General features: G+C 39.3%; 1 protein-coding gene and 1 long non-coding RNA gene across 4 annotated transcripts; one reads left to right on the top strand and one right to left on the bottom strand.

Moving 5' to 3' along the window:
• The first annotated feature begins 75 nt into the window (after positions 1-75).
• adam17b (ADAM metallopeptidase domain 17b) lies at positions 76-12,271 on the top strand. Of its 3 annotated transcripts, XR_012591487.1 has the most exons (19): positions 76-327; positions 2,428-2,563; positions 2,661-2,794; positions 2,878-2,966; positions 3,190-3,370; positions 4,447-4,577; positions 4,657-4,743; positions 4,836-4,946; positions 5,861-6,005; positions 7,575-7,666; positions 7,988-8,140; positions 8,858-9,057; positions 9,242-9,345; positions 9,432-9,566; positions 10,005-10,135; positions 10,221-10,388; positions 10,701-10,757; positions 11,539-12,003; positions 12,043-12,271. XR_012591487.1 is itself a non-coding variant. In XM_074616262.1 (18 exons), exons 1-18 carry the CDS (start codon positions 237-239, stop codon positions 11,947-11,949), a joined length of 2,553 nt encoding a protein of 850 aa, XP_074472363.1. In that variant the 5' UTR covers positions 76-236; the 3' UTR covers positions 11,950-12,271. The 3 variants fall into 3 exon arrangements, 2 of the variants coding, with proteins under 2 accessions (XP_074472363.1, XP_074472362.1); XM_074616262.1 differs by having other exon boundaries at positions 2,431-2,563; positions 11,539-12,271; XM_074616261.1 differs by having other exon boundaries at positions 11,539-12,271.
• Positions 11,970-12,707, bottom strand: LOC141756501 (uncharacterized). The gene is made up of 2 exons (XR_012591488.1): positions 12,346-12,707; positions 11,970-12,277 (listed from the first exon to the last, which is right to left on the bottom strand). It is a non-coding gene; the product is annotated as an uncharacterized LOC141756501 (long non-coding RNA).
• Between the last annotated feature and the right edge of the window lie 2,124 nt (positions 12,708-14,831).

The following is a 14,831-nucleotide window of genomic DNA, read 5'->3' as shown; positions in this document are numbered from 1 at the left end:
TCTGCTAACCAATACTCTTTTATTGTGAAGGCTTTGGGTTGTACTTCCGCCTGTCAGTCGGTGTCACTCAGCTGTTTTTGTCTTCCTGGTTTTTTCGGACTGAAGACGTTTTTTTTCTGCTTGTTTTAAACAACAAAACTTCAACTGGACGAGATTCACTCAACTAACTCCAGAGATGTGTTTTTAATATAAAGTAGTTTATATAAGTGTTTAAATGTTCATCAATCTCATCAAACATGAGACAAGAAGTCTTATTTTTAATCGTTTTTATCGTTTTAACGGAAACATCCGGTTCTCCTCCTGCAGATACAGAAGATCAAGAACACAGTAAGTCTACAAACACATGTGTTTATATATAAAAGGTTTGCTTTATTGTTCCTTAAAGAAACAACAAGACTGACTTCACTTTACAGTCAAAGTTAGTGTAGAAAGTATGGAGGCTCAAGTCTGCCACAAAAATAAACAAAATAAAATACTTGCAGTGAATCAGAATTATGAGATTATGTGTTAAATATTTAGGTTTAACCCTCCTGTTGTCTTCCAGTCGACCATGCAACTTTTGTCTTCCCGGGTCAAAATTGACCCGGTCTGGTTTGACTGTGTTTAAAGCATACATTATAAATTATCACCCAATTCTGTATTACACCTTTTTGGCCAACTTCATTCCAACTCATTACCACAAGTTTGACACTTTTTTTTGGAATTCATGGTCAATAAACCTAATTTATATGAAATTAAACCTCATTTTTTTTTAGGAAAAAATGCAGAAATTATGAATTATTTGGACTATACTCAAAATTGGAGGAATAATTTTGATGGATTATCACAGACCGGTATATGTCAAAGTTTAGTCAGAATATTACAAATATTATAATATTAAAAAAAATGATTAATGACAGTGTGAAAGTGTGTTTTTTGCAAAGACCGTATAAGGGAACCATCCATGTAATTTTGAGGAAATTAGGTGAAAGACATCCATATTTATGATATAATGAAGTTTGAAAACGGGTCAAATTTGACCCGAAGACAATAGGAGGGTTAAAAAAAATAAATAATAATAATAAGTCAAACTGAGGAGATAGGAACTTATCAGAATAATATTGTTAATAGTATATATAGATAGTATCAGAATATGATCGTAAGTCATAATTACGCCATCACATCTCATCTAATTTTTTTAAAAGCACTATACAAATAAAATGTATTGTGATTTACTGATTAAAAATATGTTAAATATTTTGGTTTTAAAACAAAAAGGAATATTTTTATTTAAATTCATTTATTTATTTTACTTTATTTTATTTTAATTCTTTGTATTGTTTAAGTATGTGTCCTCCCCTTTTCTCTGAATTCAATTGATATTACAGTTTGAGATGAAGTCTTGTTTTGTTTTTTATGTTTTCTCTCCCCCCCTCTTGTTTTACGTTGTGCAATTTTGTGTAAAAAGAAAAGAGACAGCTGTAAAATGAAAATACAGTGGTAAAGAATGTGATGATGATTGTGTAAATTGCTGAAACTGCAATAAAAACTAAGTTAAAAAAAAAATAGGAGATAAGTCAAACAGAGGAGATAAGTAAACATTATGTGAAAATGTGTCAGATATTAGAGTTTTAAAGTATAAAATAGAAGATAATAAATCGTTTTGATTTCCTATCAAGTCAAATTCGGATCCTATGTCATAATTATGTAGTAACATCTCATTAACATGATTTACTAAATCAGAATTAGGACTTTTTAAGCCACAATAAGGAGATAATAAATCAAGATGTTGACAATACTTTTGAGATAGTACTATAATTTATGAGATAGTACGTCGCAATAATATTGCTAATAGTATCAGAATATGATCGCAAGTCATAATTACGCCGTAACATGTCATCTAATTTTTTTTAAAAGCACTATACAAATAAAATGTATTGTGATTTACTGATTCAAAATTTACTTTTTGAGTCACAATAAGTAAAACAGTGACAGTTAATGTAGAAAATATGGAAGCTCAAGTCCACCAGAAAAATAAAATAATATAATTTATAAAATAATGTTAACATTATGAGGTAAATCAAAAGTATAAGACACTGTGTCATAACAGTAAATCAACAAAATGATGACTCAAAGTGAAATTTTTTTAAATTATAATCTTTAAACTCAAAATTATGAAGTTAGAAATCAAAATTATGAATTTTAAACTCAGCATTATGAGTCAAAATGTTGAGTCTAAATTAGTATAGTGTAATATATGACTTAGTAAAGCAGAATAAGGAGATATTACATTAAAATAAATTGGGTTTTAAAGCGTAAATATTAGTTGAAATGATGAGATAATAAGTAAAAATGTCCTCCGTTGTGAAAGACGGCGCGCTCTGATTGGTCAGGGTTTACGGCTCTGTGATTGGCTGATCTGACAGTGAGTTCTCTGTGTTCCCTCAGCAGCGTCTCTCAGGTCGATGCTGGACGACTTCGACGTGCTGCCTCTCTCCAGCCTGCAGACTCACTCCGTCCGCCGCCGCGACGTCCAAACTCAAAGTCATGTGGAGAAACTGGTCAGCTTCGACGCCCTGCAGAGGTCAGAGGTCACGTCTGATCACGGTCACGGTTTAATGACTCAGAAAGGCTCCTGAAGGCAACAGTGTGTGTTTGTGTGTTTGTGTGTGTGTGTGCAGGCAGTTCAGACTCTACCTGAGGACCAACGACCAGCTGTTCACCGACGACTTCAGAGCCGTGATCGTGGACGAGGACGGACGAGAGCGGAGCTACTCCGTCAACAGACACAACTACTTCACCGGACACGTCATCGGTAACGCCGATCAGCCCGAACAACCTTCACGGATACGTTAAGAAAAATACTTTATTCCTGTTTTGTTTTTGTGTCTTTTGCAGGGGAGGAACACTCTCGTGTTCAGGCTCATATAGACGACCACGAGTTCTCCGCTCACATCCTGACTGACGAGGCCGAGTACAACATCGAGGTGAAATTCTTTCAAGGAATAATGGAAAACATTTGCTGTTTCTAGCTTCTATGAAGATTTGCTGCTTTTCTTTGTCATACATGATAGTAAACTGAATATTTTGGTCGGAGAAAACAAGACGTCACCTTGGACTCTGGGAAATTATAACTAAAATAATAACTGAAAATGAAAATAATCAACAGACCTTAAAAACACTGCTGTGATTCTTCTTCTCTGTGTTCAGCCTCTGTGGAGGTTCACGTCGGCGCCCCCTGATGGTCGTCTGCTGATCTACCGCTCAGAGGACATCAGGAACCTCAGCCGCCTCCACCAGCCTTCAGTCTGCGGCTACGTGACCTCTGACCCCGACCACCTCCTCCCTGACGGCGTCAAAGCGGCCGTGTTGGAGGACCAAGAGGAAAAAGGTCAGATTTTAACACAGACTTTGAAAGAAGGATTTCTGTGCATTTCCTGTAGAAAAAAGTGAGCTTTTAACGGGAAAGAAAGAGCTTATAAAGTGGAAAAAGGAGCATGAAATGTGAATAAAAGAGCTTATAATGTGAAAAAGAACTTTTAATGTAAAAAAAGAACCTTGAATGTGGAAAAAGGAGCTTGAAATGTGAATAAAAGCATTTAATATAAAAAAAGAGTTTTGAACATGAAAAAATAGCATTTAATGTTAAAAAAGCTTTGAACGTGAACAAAAGCAATTTTAACGTAAAAAAGGGGCTTGAAATGTGAATAAAACAGCTTTTAACGTGGAAGAAGAGCTTTGAATATGAAACAAGAACGCTTAAAGTGAAAAAAGATATTTCAATGTGAAAAAGGAGCTTGAGACGTGAACAAAAGGAGCTTGAAAAGTAAATAAAAGCATTTAACATAAAAAAGAGATTTTAACATTAAAAAAGATTTGAATGTCAACAAACCCAATTTTAGCGTAAAAAAAGGAGCTGAAATGAGAATAAAACAGCTTTTAACGTAAAGAAAAGAGCTTTTAAAGTGAATAAAAAAGCTTTTAATGTGAATGAAAGAGCATGAAATGTGAATAAAAGTGCCGAAACAAGAACTTTTAACGAACTTTTAACCTGAAAAAAGAGCTTTAGATGTGAACAAAAGCACCTTGAATGTGGATACATGAGCTTGAAAAGTAAATAAAAGCATTTAAGTAAAAAAGAGCTTTTAATGTGAAAAAAATGCCCTTTCAACTTAAATGCTTTGTGAAGGACTTGGAACTCCATAAAGATCAATAAGTTTTAACCACTGATAGAAGCCAACTAACTGATTTACATTATCTAATTAACTGTAGAAGCCTTTACAGTAGTAAAAGACAGTAAAAGACTTTTATTGTGAAGTTAATAGTTTAATCTGTTTATATTAAAGAGATAAAATCATCATTTACTTGAAGAAAAATCATTAATGAAATCATCACATCTTGACATTGTTTCATTTAATATAACATAATAAATATTCAGTCCTGTTTTATTTGTGTTTACCTGGTCAGAGCCTGTGTTCAGAGGGAAGCGTCAGGTACACGATCACAGGAAGAACACCTGTCCTCTGCTGCTGGTGGCCGACTATCGCTTCTTCAGACACATGGGCCGCGGAGAGGAGAGCACCACCCTCAACTACCTGGTCAGTACATACCTGTAGCTTTAATTTAACCTCCATCACCTCCGCGCAGCGACGTTCACCACCCTGACTGTGTTTTCAGATCGAACTGATTGATCGCGTGGACGACATCTACAGAAACACGTCGTGGGACGATGAATTCGTAGGTTACGGCGTTCAGATCCAGCAGGTGAGAACACTGAAGTTCTTCTTTTACAACAGCATTTAGACCGCGTGTGACGCTGAAACACTGTGATGTATAAACTGTGTGTTTCCTGTCAGATCATCATAGAGAAGGGTCCGACCGATGTAGATCCAGGAAAAAGTCACTTCAACATGGAAGGAAGTCCAGTGAAGGGTCGAGGCGTCTGGGACGTCAAGAAGCTGCTGGAGGTAAAAACCGGACAGACGGACAAATCACAAGAGCTGTTAATGTAATTACAACTTAATATAATTAACAAGCTGAAGCAAGTAAAAGTTTAAAGCTACGATAGTACATCATATCTGTACAGAGACCGGACCAAACTGACTGTCTGTGGTAGAAACAACAACGTCTGATTGAACCAAACTCCATTCAGAAAACAAGCATTTTAAAAGTGGTTTGCTTGTCGTCTTGGTAACAGACCTGACAAAGCATCAATTCAGACTTTTTACAAATAAGCATCATTATGTAGTTATTTCAGCATCATTTTGATCAGTTTATAGCAATTAAATCACAGCACAATCTGTTTATTTTGAGTTCATACCGCAGTATCGACGTGTGGGTTGCAAGATACAGTCAGTGCAATGGCGCTGTATGTGAATACAGCTCGCCGCCGGGTGACGTTATGGACCCAGACACGACGGCGTTTGGTTTTCTGATGTATCTGAGACTTCCACAACATGTACAAAGCAGCAACAGTGGTTATTTCTTCCATGGTTGAAGGAGGAAATGGAGGAAAGAAAAGTTGCTGGTATCCATGGAAACATGCTCCTCCTCCTCTCCGGTACGTCTAGAGCGAATGAACACAAATGATACCGACTCGCGTGAGTAAAGCGAGCTGTAGCTGCTCATCTCGGCTACAGGCTACATTAGCTGCTAACTAGCATAACACACCACAATCTACCACACAGCTGTCAGAGGGAGAGGTGCATCGTGGGTAATGTAGGCACCAGGTTTTGACAAGGAAGAAGAATGTGTGGAACACAAAAGTCAGTATCTCTGGTTCTGCTGCAGATACATCAGGCTTTGATACACATACTTCATGTTAGTAGATGAATAACTTCCTGTATGTCTCTGAGGTCTCTGCTGGTTTGTGTCCCTGCAGCAGTTCAGTGTTGACATTGCCCAAAACGCTTCCACCGTCTGCCTGGCTCACCTCTTCACCTATCAGGACTTTGATGAGGGCACTCTGGGTCTGGCCTACGTCGCCCCGTCCAAACCGGACATCCCCGGAGGTCTCTGCTCCAAAGGTGAAGTCCTGCTGCCTCGTCAACGACCTCCATTTTCTTTAAAAAAAAAACCCGCAATAAAATACATAATAATTAGGGCCGTCAAAGTTAACGCGATAATGACGCAAATGTGTTACGCCACTAATTTCTTTAACGCATTAACACAACTTGCCGCCGATCTTTCGGAGGTTGTAGCGGGCTCAGTTTAAAAGCTAGAGTGAAGATAAGAGCTTTTAGAAAGAAAGAAATGAAAGAGCTTATAATATGAAAAAAGAGCTTGAAATTTGAATAAAAGCGTTTAACATAAAAAAGAGCTTTGAACATGAAAAAAAGTTGTAAAAAAACTTTGAACAGGAACAAGCGCAATTTTTACGTTAAAAAGGAGGTTGAAATTTGAATAAAACAGCTTTTAACATAAGTAAAACAGCCTTTAACTTGAATAAAAGAGCTTTTAATGTGAATAAAACAGCTTTTAACGTGAATAAAAGCTTTTAACGTGAATAAAAGAGCTTTTAATGTGAATAAAAGAGCTTTTAACTTGAATAAAAGAGCTTTTAACTTGAATAAAAGAGCTTTTAACGTGAATAAAAGCTTTTAACGTGAATAAAAGAGCTTTTAACATAAATAAAAGAGCTTATAACGTGAATAAAACAGCTTTTAACATAAGTAAAACAGCCTTTAACTTGAATAAAAGAGCTTTTAATGTGAATAAAAGAGCTTTTAACGTGAATAAAAGCTTTTAACGTGAATAAAAGAGCTTTTAATGTGAATAAAAGAGCTTTTAACTTGAATAAAAGAGCTTTTACCGTGAATAAAAGCTTTTAACGTGAATAAAAGAGCTTTTAACTTGAATAAAAGAGCTTTTAACTTGAATAAAAGAGCTTTTAACGTGAATAAAAGCTTTTAACGTGAATAAAAGAGCTTTTAACTTGAATAAAAGAGCTTTTAACTTGAATAAAAGAGCTTTTAACGTGAATAAAAGCTTTTAACGTGAATAAAAGAGCTTTTAACATAAATAAAAGAGCTTATAACGTGAATAAAACAGCTTTTAACATAAGTAAAACAGCCTTTAACTTGAATAAAAGAGCTTTTAATGTGAATAAAAGAGCTTTTAACGTGAATAAAAGCTTTTAACGTGAATAAAAGAGCTTTTAATGTGAATAAAAGAGCTTTTAACTTGAATAAAAGAGCTTTTAACGTGAATAAAAGCTTTTAACGTGAATAAAAGAGCTTTTAACTTGAATAAAAGAGCTTTTAACTTGAATAAAAGAGCTTTTAACGTGAATAAAAGCTTTTAACGTGAATAAAAGAGCTTTTAACTTGAATAAAAGAGCTTTTAACTTGAATAAAAGAGCTTTTAACGTGAATAAAAGCTTTTAACGTGAATAAAAGAGCTTTTAACATAAATAAAAGAGCTTATAACGTGAATGAAAGAGCTTTTAACGTGAATAAAAGCATCTTGAATGTGGAAAAAGGAGCTTGAAATGTGAATAAAAGCTACATAAAAGAGCTTTGAACAATGAAGAAAATTGCTCAAAACTTTTCGATTGACAGCCCTAACCTAAATGTTAACATGTTTTTGTTCTGAAGGCTGTCCTTCATCGACCAACGAACAAGGAGCGATCTACCTCAACACGGGCCTGACCAGCACGAAGAACTACGGGAAGACCATCCTGACGAAGGTGGGTTGGTCTTCTGAAAGATGTTCATTGTCTCTGTTCTGTCTACACATCTAATAAACTGTCCACATTCAGCAAAGCTTTGGACACTAAAATCTTGATTAGTTACTAAACTAAAGTATCCGTAACGGCTTAGTGATTATCCGCAACTTCTCTGATGACTGACTAGTTTGTTTACAAATATAAGTGAAAGAAGAAGTCGGCCGTTTGGGAGTATTACACTGTTTGAGAAAGATCAGCGACAAGAACGTTATTATGTTCAACGAAACATTAAGCAGTAAAACAACGACTGCGGTTGTCAACAGTTTCTTCTCGTCTCCGCAGGAAGCAGATCTGGTGACGACTCACGAGCTCGGCCATAACTTTGGAGCAGAACACGACCCCGACAACATCCCGTACTGCGCCCCCCGAGAGGACCGGGGAGGGAAATACGTCATGTATCCCATCGCCGTGAGCGGAGACCACGTCAACAACAAGGTGCCGGCTCTTTTCTCATTGCTGCCCCGAGGTTTTTCTTTCAGGTCGACACGCGTTTTAACTGATGTCTCCTGAGATTAAGTTCCCACGCTTAATTTAGTTCTTGAACGCCCTGCATTCATTGTAGTTCCTGAACGCCCCGCACTCATTTCAGTTACCCGAACGCTCCGCACTCAACTTAGTTCCCGAATGTCCCACGCTCATTTTAGTTCCTGAACGCCCCACATTCATTGTAGCTCCTGAACGCCTCATGCTTATTTTAGTTCATGAATGCCCCACGCTCATTGTAGCTCCTGAACGCCCCACGCTCATTGTAGCTCCTGAACGCCCCACGCTCAGTTTAGTTCCCAAACGCCCTGCACTCATGTCAGTTCCCGAACGCCCCGCATTAATTTCAAATCCTGAACGCCCCCGCACTCATTTTATTTCCCAAATGCCCCGCACTCCATGTAGTTCCCGAACGCCTCACACTCATTATAGTTCCCGAATGCCCTGCACTCTCTTCAGTTCCCGAATGCCCCACAGTAATTTTACTTTATGAACGCCCTGCACTCAATTTAGTTCCAGAACACCCCACGCTCATTTTAGCACCCAAACGCCCTGCATTCATTTTAGTTCCCGAACGCCCCACATGCATTTCAGTTCCTGAACGCCCCACTCTGAGTTTTTTTTTTACAGGTCGCCAGGTGTTTTAAATGATGTCTCTTGTTTGTCCAGATGTTCTCTAACTGCAGTAAACGCTCCATCGTGAAGCGTCTGAGGATGAAGGCTCCGTCCTGCTTCAAGCAGAGGAACATTAATGTGTGCGGTAACTCTCGGGTGGAGCAGGGGGAGGAGTGCGACCCGGGACTGCTGCACATCAACTCAGACCGCTGCTGCACCGCCGAGTGCCGGCTGACAGCTGGAGCTCAGTGCAGGTCAGAGAAACCTCCAGCTGCTGCTGCTGCACAGTGATAATAATGATGATCGGAAGGTTTTGGTCTTCACGTCTCCTCAGTTGCATCTAAAGATAAAGATGTTGGGCAGTTGATGAGAGGTCAAAGGTCACCTTCAGGTTCTTTTGTGACAGATGACGTGACTCGGTCCTCTCTCTGTGTTTAGCGACAGGAACAGTGCGTGCTGTAAGAACTGCAGGTTCGAGTCTGAAGGAGAAATCTGTCAGGAGCCCATCAACGCCACCTGTAAAGGTCACTCGTACTGCACAGGTCAGCCCACAGGTCAAAGGTCACACATCACTACATGTTGTACACAGAGGCTCGGAGTGACTGACGGACGACTTTGTATTTGACAGGAAACAGCAGCGAGTGTCCTCCCCCAGAGAACGCCGCCGATAAAACCGTGTGTCTGGACAGCGGCAAGTGTCTGAACGGAGAGTGTATTCCTTTCTGTCAGGTCATCTTAAAGCTGCAGCCCTGCGCCTGCAACGGTACGGATCTCTGATGCTTTACTGGAGTAAAAGTATTAATACACACTGTGAAAATACTCTGCTACAAGTGAAAGTCCTGCATCCAAAACCATACTGAAGTAAAAGTATGTAATCAGCTAAATGTAGTTAAAGTACTTATGTACGTCCTGCACTCATTTTACTTCTCAAACGCCACACAGTCATTTTAGTTCCCGAACGCCCCACGACCATTTTTGTTCCCGAACGCCCCACGCTCATTTTAGTTACCGAACGACCCACGCTCATTTTAGTTCCCGAACGCCCCACGCTCATTTTAGTTACCGAACGCCCCATGCTTATTTTAGTTCCTGAACGCCCCGCACTCATTTTAGTCCCTTTCCTGTGAACATCACCTGGTGCATCTTTACATCAGGTCTGCTGACAGTCAGGTGTTTGTATCTGTTTCCTTCTCCTGTGTAGAAACCAACTCGTCGTGTAAAGTCTGCTGTCGGAACAGCAGCGGCGTCTGCGCTCCCTACAAGGACGTAACAGGCAACTTCCTGTTCCTGCGTAAAGGCAAACCCTGCACCGTGGGCTTCTGCGACGGAGTGGTGAGTCCCGTCGTTGTTTTCTGCCGTCATCTGAAGCTCAAAGCTGGAACGTGACGACGTGTTTGTGTGGATGTGTTCTCTGCAGGGGAAGTGCAACAAGCAGGTTCAGGACGTGGTGGAGCGTCTGTGGGACTTCATCGATAAACTGGACATCAACACGTTTAGGAAGTTTCTGGCCGATAACATCGTGGGTTCGGTGGTGGCGTTCTCTCTGCTGTTCTGGATTCCTTTCAGCATCCTGGTCCACTGCGTGGTGGGTCTCGAGCTTTTTGATGAATCCTCACTATGTAGAATTTACCAGAATATTCTGATTAGTTCTGCTTTGTGTGTTTTTTTGCTGAAGTGCAAAGAGACATTAAATTCTGTTATTTTTAAAGGGAGTCTGGTGTGATTCATACAGCCGACAAACCGCTGTTTAATGCAGTTTTCTTCTTGTTGTTTCTCAAATGTCATGTCAGTAATGAGTAATATTTAATGTGATTCTTTACTCTGACAGTTTCAGGATGTTTTATACGTGTTTGTCTGTACTTTGAGTTTTTAAAGTTTGACTCTTCATCTCTTTCAGGACAAGAAGCTGGATCAACAGTACGAACAGACCACCAAGTCTATGTTCTTCCACAGTGTGAGTTTATATAAATATAGTAATATGATAAGTACTGTAATGTTATCAGAAAATAATATAGTTAAATGTTGTAAAGCAGTAGTTAAAGGGACTGTTTGTAACTTTCAGAACTGCTTGTTAACAGCGACACTTGCTCGCTCTAAATAGACATTAACGAGCATCGCTCAAAACAGTGAGGCGACACACGTCAGCTAAAAGCACAATATCACTCTATATTTCAGCTGCTTGGCAGTAATGTTAGCTGACCAGACGAAGGTCTCTCCATGAATCACTGCTGATCCTAGTGTTGGCTTTTCCTGCTTCAGCATCGGTGCCGGGGCTCTGAAGCAGCGGGGCTCCGCAGCGAGTAACGTTATCGTCTCCCGACCGCAGCCGGAGTGAACAGGAAGACACCGGCACCCGGTTGGACACGATGATGTTTCTCGCTGCGGAGCCCCGTCACTTCACAAGACACGGGAAACCTCTGTTGGTCTGGAGGAGCTGCAGCATTTATTTCTGCACAAACGTCCACTAGATATTCTCAGAGCTAAACTAACTCTTCTGCAGTGTGGAGTGAGCGCGCGTTCACGTCTAGTAGAGGTGGAGCGAGATAGCGAGAACGCGCGTGCTGTCTGAGTGAAGGCAAGCAGGCAGAGGAGCAGAGACAGTGGCCACACGCGAGCGCGCATGTGTCCCGACCCGGTACATTTATACGCTTAAAAAGTTGCAAACAGTCCCTTTAAAGTAAGTTGAAGTAAAACGAAAAAAAAAACGTACCGACTGTGACTGTTAATTTTCCCAGAATGCCGAGCTCCTGAGCAGCCTGGAGTCTGCATCAGTCCGGATCTTCAAACCTCCGACCTTCCCCACCAGCACCTCCTCCGCCGGGCTGCGTTTCCAGCCGTCAGCCGCCGGACCCCAACAGACCAGCACCCCTCCGGTCTCCGTCTCCGCCCCTGACCCTGACCCCGTCCCCAGTCCCGCCCACCCCCCTCTGGACGGCCCCCGCATGGCCACCATCCAGGAGGACTCCAGCCTCGACTCGCACCTGGACCAGGAGGCTCTGGAGGAGGCGTTCGGGCGGCCGGCGGGGTCGACGCAGCGCTCCTTCGAGGATCTGACGGAGAAAAGTGTGACGAGTCGCAGCGGGAAGGGGACGATGTTCAGACTGCAGAGACAACATCAGATCGACACCAAGGAGACGCAGTGCTGAGAGGAGACACCTGCTAAGAGGAGAGGACACACCTGCTGAGAGGAGAGGACACACCTGATGAGAGGAGAGGAGACACCTGTAGAGAGGAGACACCTGCTGAGAGGAGAGGAGACACCTGTAGAGAGGAGAGGACACATCTGCTGAGAGGAGAGGAGACACCTGTAGAGAGGAGAGGACACATCTGCTGAGAGGAGAGGAGACACCTGCTGAGAGGAGAGGACACACCTGTAGAGAGGAGACACCTACTGAGAGGAGAGGAGACACCTGTAGAGAGGAGAGGACACACCTTTAGAGAGGAGAGGACACACCTTTAGAGAGGAGACACCTGCTGAGAGGAAAGGACACACCTTTAGAGAGGAGACACCTGCTGAGAGGACACACCTGCTGAGAGGAGACAACTGCAGAGAGGAGAGGAGACACCTGTAGAGAGGAGAAGACACATCTGTAGAGAGGAGATGACACACCTTTAGAGAGGACACAGCTGCTGAGAAGAGACACCTGTAGAGAGGAGAGGATTTTTATTTTAAACATATGTATCGGTATCAGCCATCGGCCAAATTTTGGTATATAGCATCGGTATCGGCTAGCCTTCAAATTTTTATATTAAACATCGGTATCGGCTATCGGCCAAATTTGTATTAAACATCGGTATCAGCTATCGGACAAATTTATATTAAACATCGGTATCAGCTATCGGACAAATTTTTATTTTAAACATCGGTATTGGTTATCGGACAAATTTTAATTTTATGTTTAAAATTATTTATTTAATGTTTAAAATTTCTATTTCAATTTCATGATGATACATTTTGTCTGTACTTTTTTTGTTTTCTTACATTTTTACGACTGCATCGTCTGTTACAGACACCAAATGTTGAACTTTCAGGTATTTTCTTTCCAAAAATGGAAATGAAAAGCTTTAGAGTTTTTAAAGGCTTTTATTTTGTCATATTTTAAAGCAAAAATGCCAAAAAATGTTAAGAGTTCAGCTGCTTTTTATTGACGTTAGCTCATTAAATCTTTGGGTTTTGGACTGGGTTGGACGAAACAAGACATTTGAAGCCTTTTAGAAGTTGTGAAAGACATTTTCCACTGTTTTATAGACCAAATGATTAATTGAGAAAATAATTGCCATTATAGTCATTAGTTTAAAGGCCAAACTGCACTGAGAGCCAATGAAACATCACATTTAAAATGTTCTTTTAATACTCACCGACGTTATTCATTCAAACTGACTCTGAACGCTGCTGCTGTTGGAAATACTCAAAGTATAAGTACCTCAAAATTGTACTTAAGTAAATGTATTTAGTTTCATTCACCGCTAACCATGAGTACTATTTTATTTATCTATTGTTTCTTTTGCTGGACTTGTTGTAAAATGAGACGATGTATTAAAACAACAGCAGTCAAATGTTTAACACAAAAAGGGACTTTAAACAGAACTTCAGTCAAAAAAACTGAGGATTTTACAGCTGTTTCAAATCAACACGTTACACTTTATTTTGATAACGCCTGTATATTTGAGTCATTTTATTTTTATATCATTAAGCCATACTGTTGTGAAAATATTTTTATTTTTTAAATGACATTCAGAACTGTGTATCTTCTCTTCTTCTATGGTATTTAAATGCACTAGTCAGTATTTTTAATATATCAGAGATATGTGTGCTCCCGTTTACTGTTTGTCTGTGTTGTTGTATGCAGACGATCATGTGTTATATTCTGTTAAACATCACTGAGTATTAATCCATTTAAAGCATCATGTGTTTTGTTTTTCATGTCACTGTGTTTACCCGTCAGTCAGACGGCTGTTTCAAAATAAAATGTTTTGATGAAAACTCGTCTGGAGATACGTTTTATCGTATGATGTTAGCATTTAGCTAAAAGCATCTTAATCTCGTTGAAATTAATTAAATGTTAGTTTGACTAAACACTCCCAACTCAGGGTCCACTTACATGAGCTTTCAACCATATTATGGAGGATAGAACCTGCCAAAATAAAATGAATAAAATAATAAAAATGTCATTAAATGCAGCAAAAATATTTAAAATAAACCTAGTCAATTAATTGTTAAAATGTGACAAATTGGTATTTCTGTTTTAATTTGCTTTTATATTCATCTTTGTATTAATTATTTATTTACGCTTGTTTCATTTTCCCTTTAATTTATTTGTTTTTATTTTATTAATTTTTATATTTATTTATTTTTGCATTTATTTTCACATTTTTCCTTTTATATTTAATTTTAAATGTATGTATTTATTTATGCATGATTTTCCCATTGCATTTCACCCCGTATTTATTTTCCCAAACTTATTTATTTCTGTATTCTTTTCTTTACACATTTATTTTTACATTTATTTATGCATTTTTGCCTCATTATGCAAATGCTTGGGCTGTCACTCAATGTGTCATCACGGGGTCAGAGTACATAGATGGACTATATGCTGGCTAGCTAGCGAGTCACTTATTTATTTATTTTGGCATAATCCGTCTTCCATACCATATCACGTTTTCATCAGTTCGGTCAGTCGTCATGGAGATGGATCTGTTGACATGTGAGTATGTCTTTATAAATAAAGTTATTATGTCAGTCATGATTTCAGATTTAGTATGTTTTTATGATTTATTGATTATTTGTAATTTGGCTGAAAGCTCTAGAAAACTGCTGTTTCAAGGTCAAGAATGAACTCTGACGCTTCATACTGTCAGTGTTTGAGCTGAAACGATTAATCGATTAAATAACTGGCAGATTAATTGATAACGAAAATAATCATTAGTCTAAAATCAGGTATTCTGAGGGAAAACGTCCAGAAACATCCGTCTGTTTCCAAGATAATAAAACTGAACTTTAAGGTGAACAAAACAACAACAATAAGCC

This window comes from Sebastes fasciatus, chromosome 18 (assembly GCF_043250625.1).
Source record: "Sebastes fasciatus isolate fSebFas1 chromosome 18, fSebFas1.pri, whole genome shotgun sequence".
Taxonomy (NCBI): domain Eukaryota; kingdom Metazoa; phylum Chordata; class Actinopteri; order Perciformes; family Sebastidae; genus Sebastes; species Sebastes fasciatus.
The sequence above is the reverse complement of the archived record's forward strand: the minus strand, read 5'-3'. Positions and strand labels throughout refer to the sequence as shown.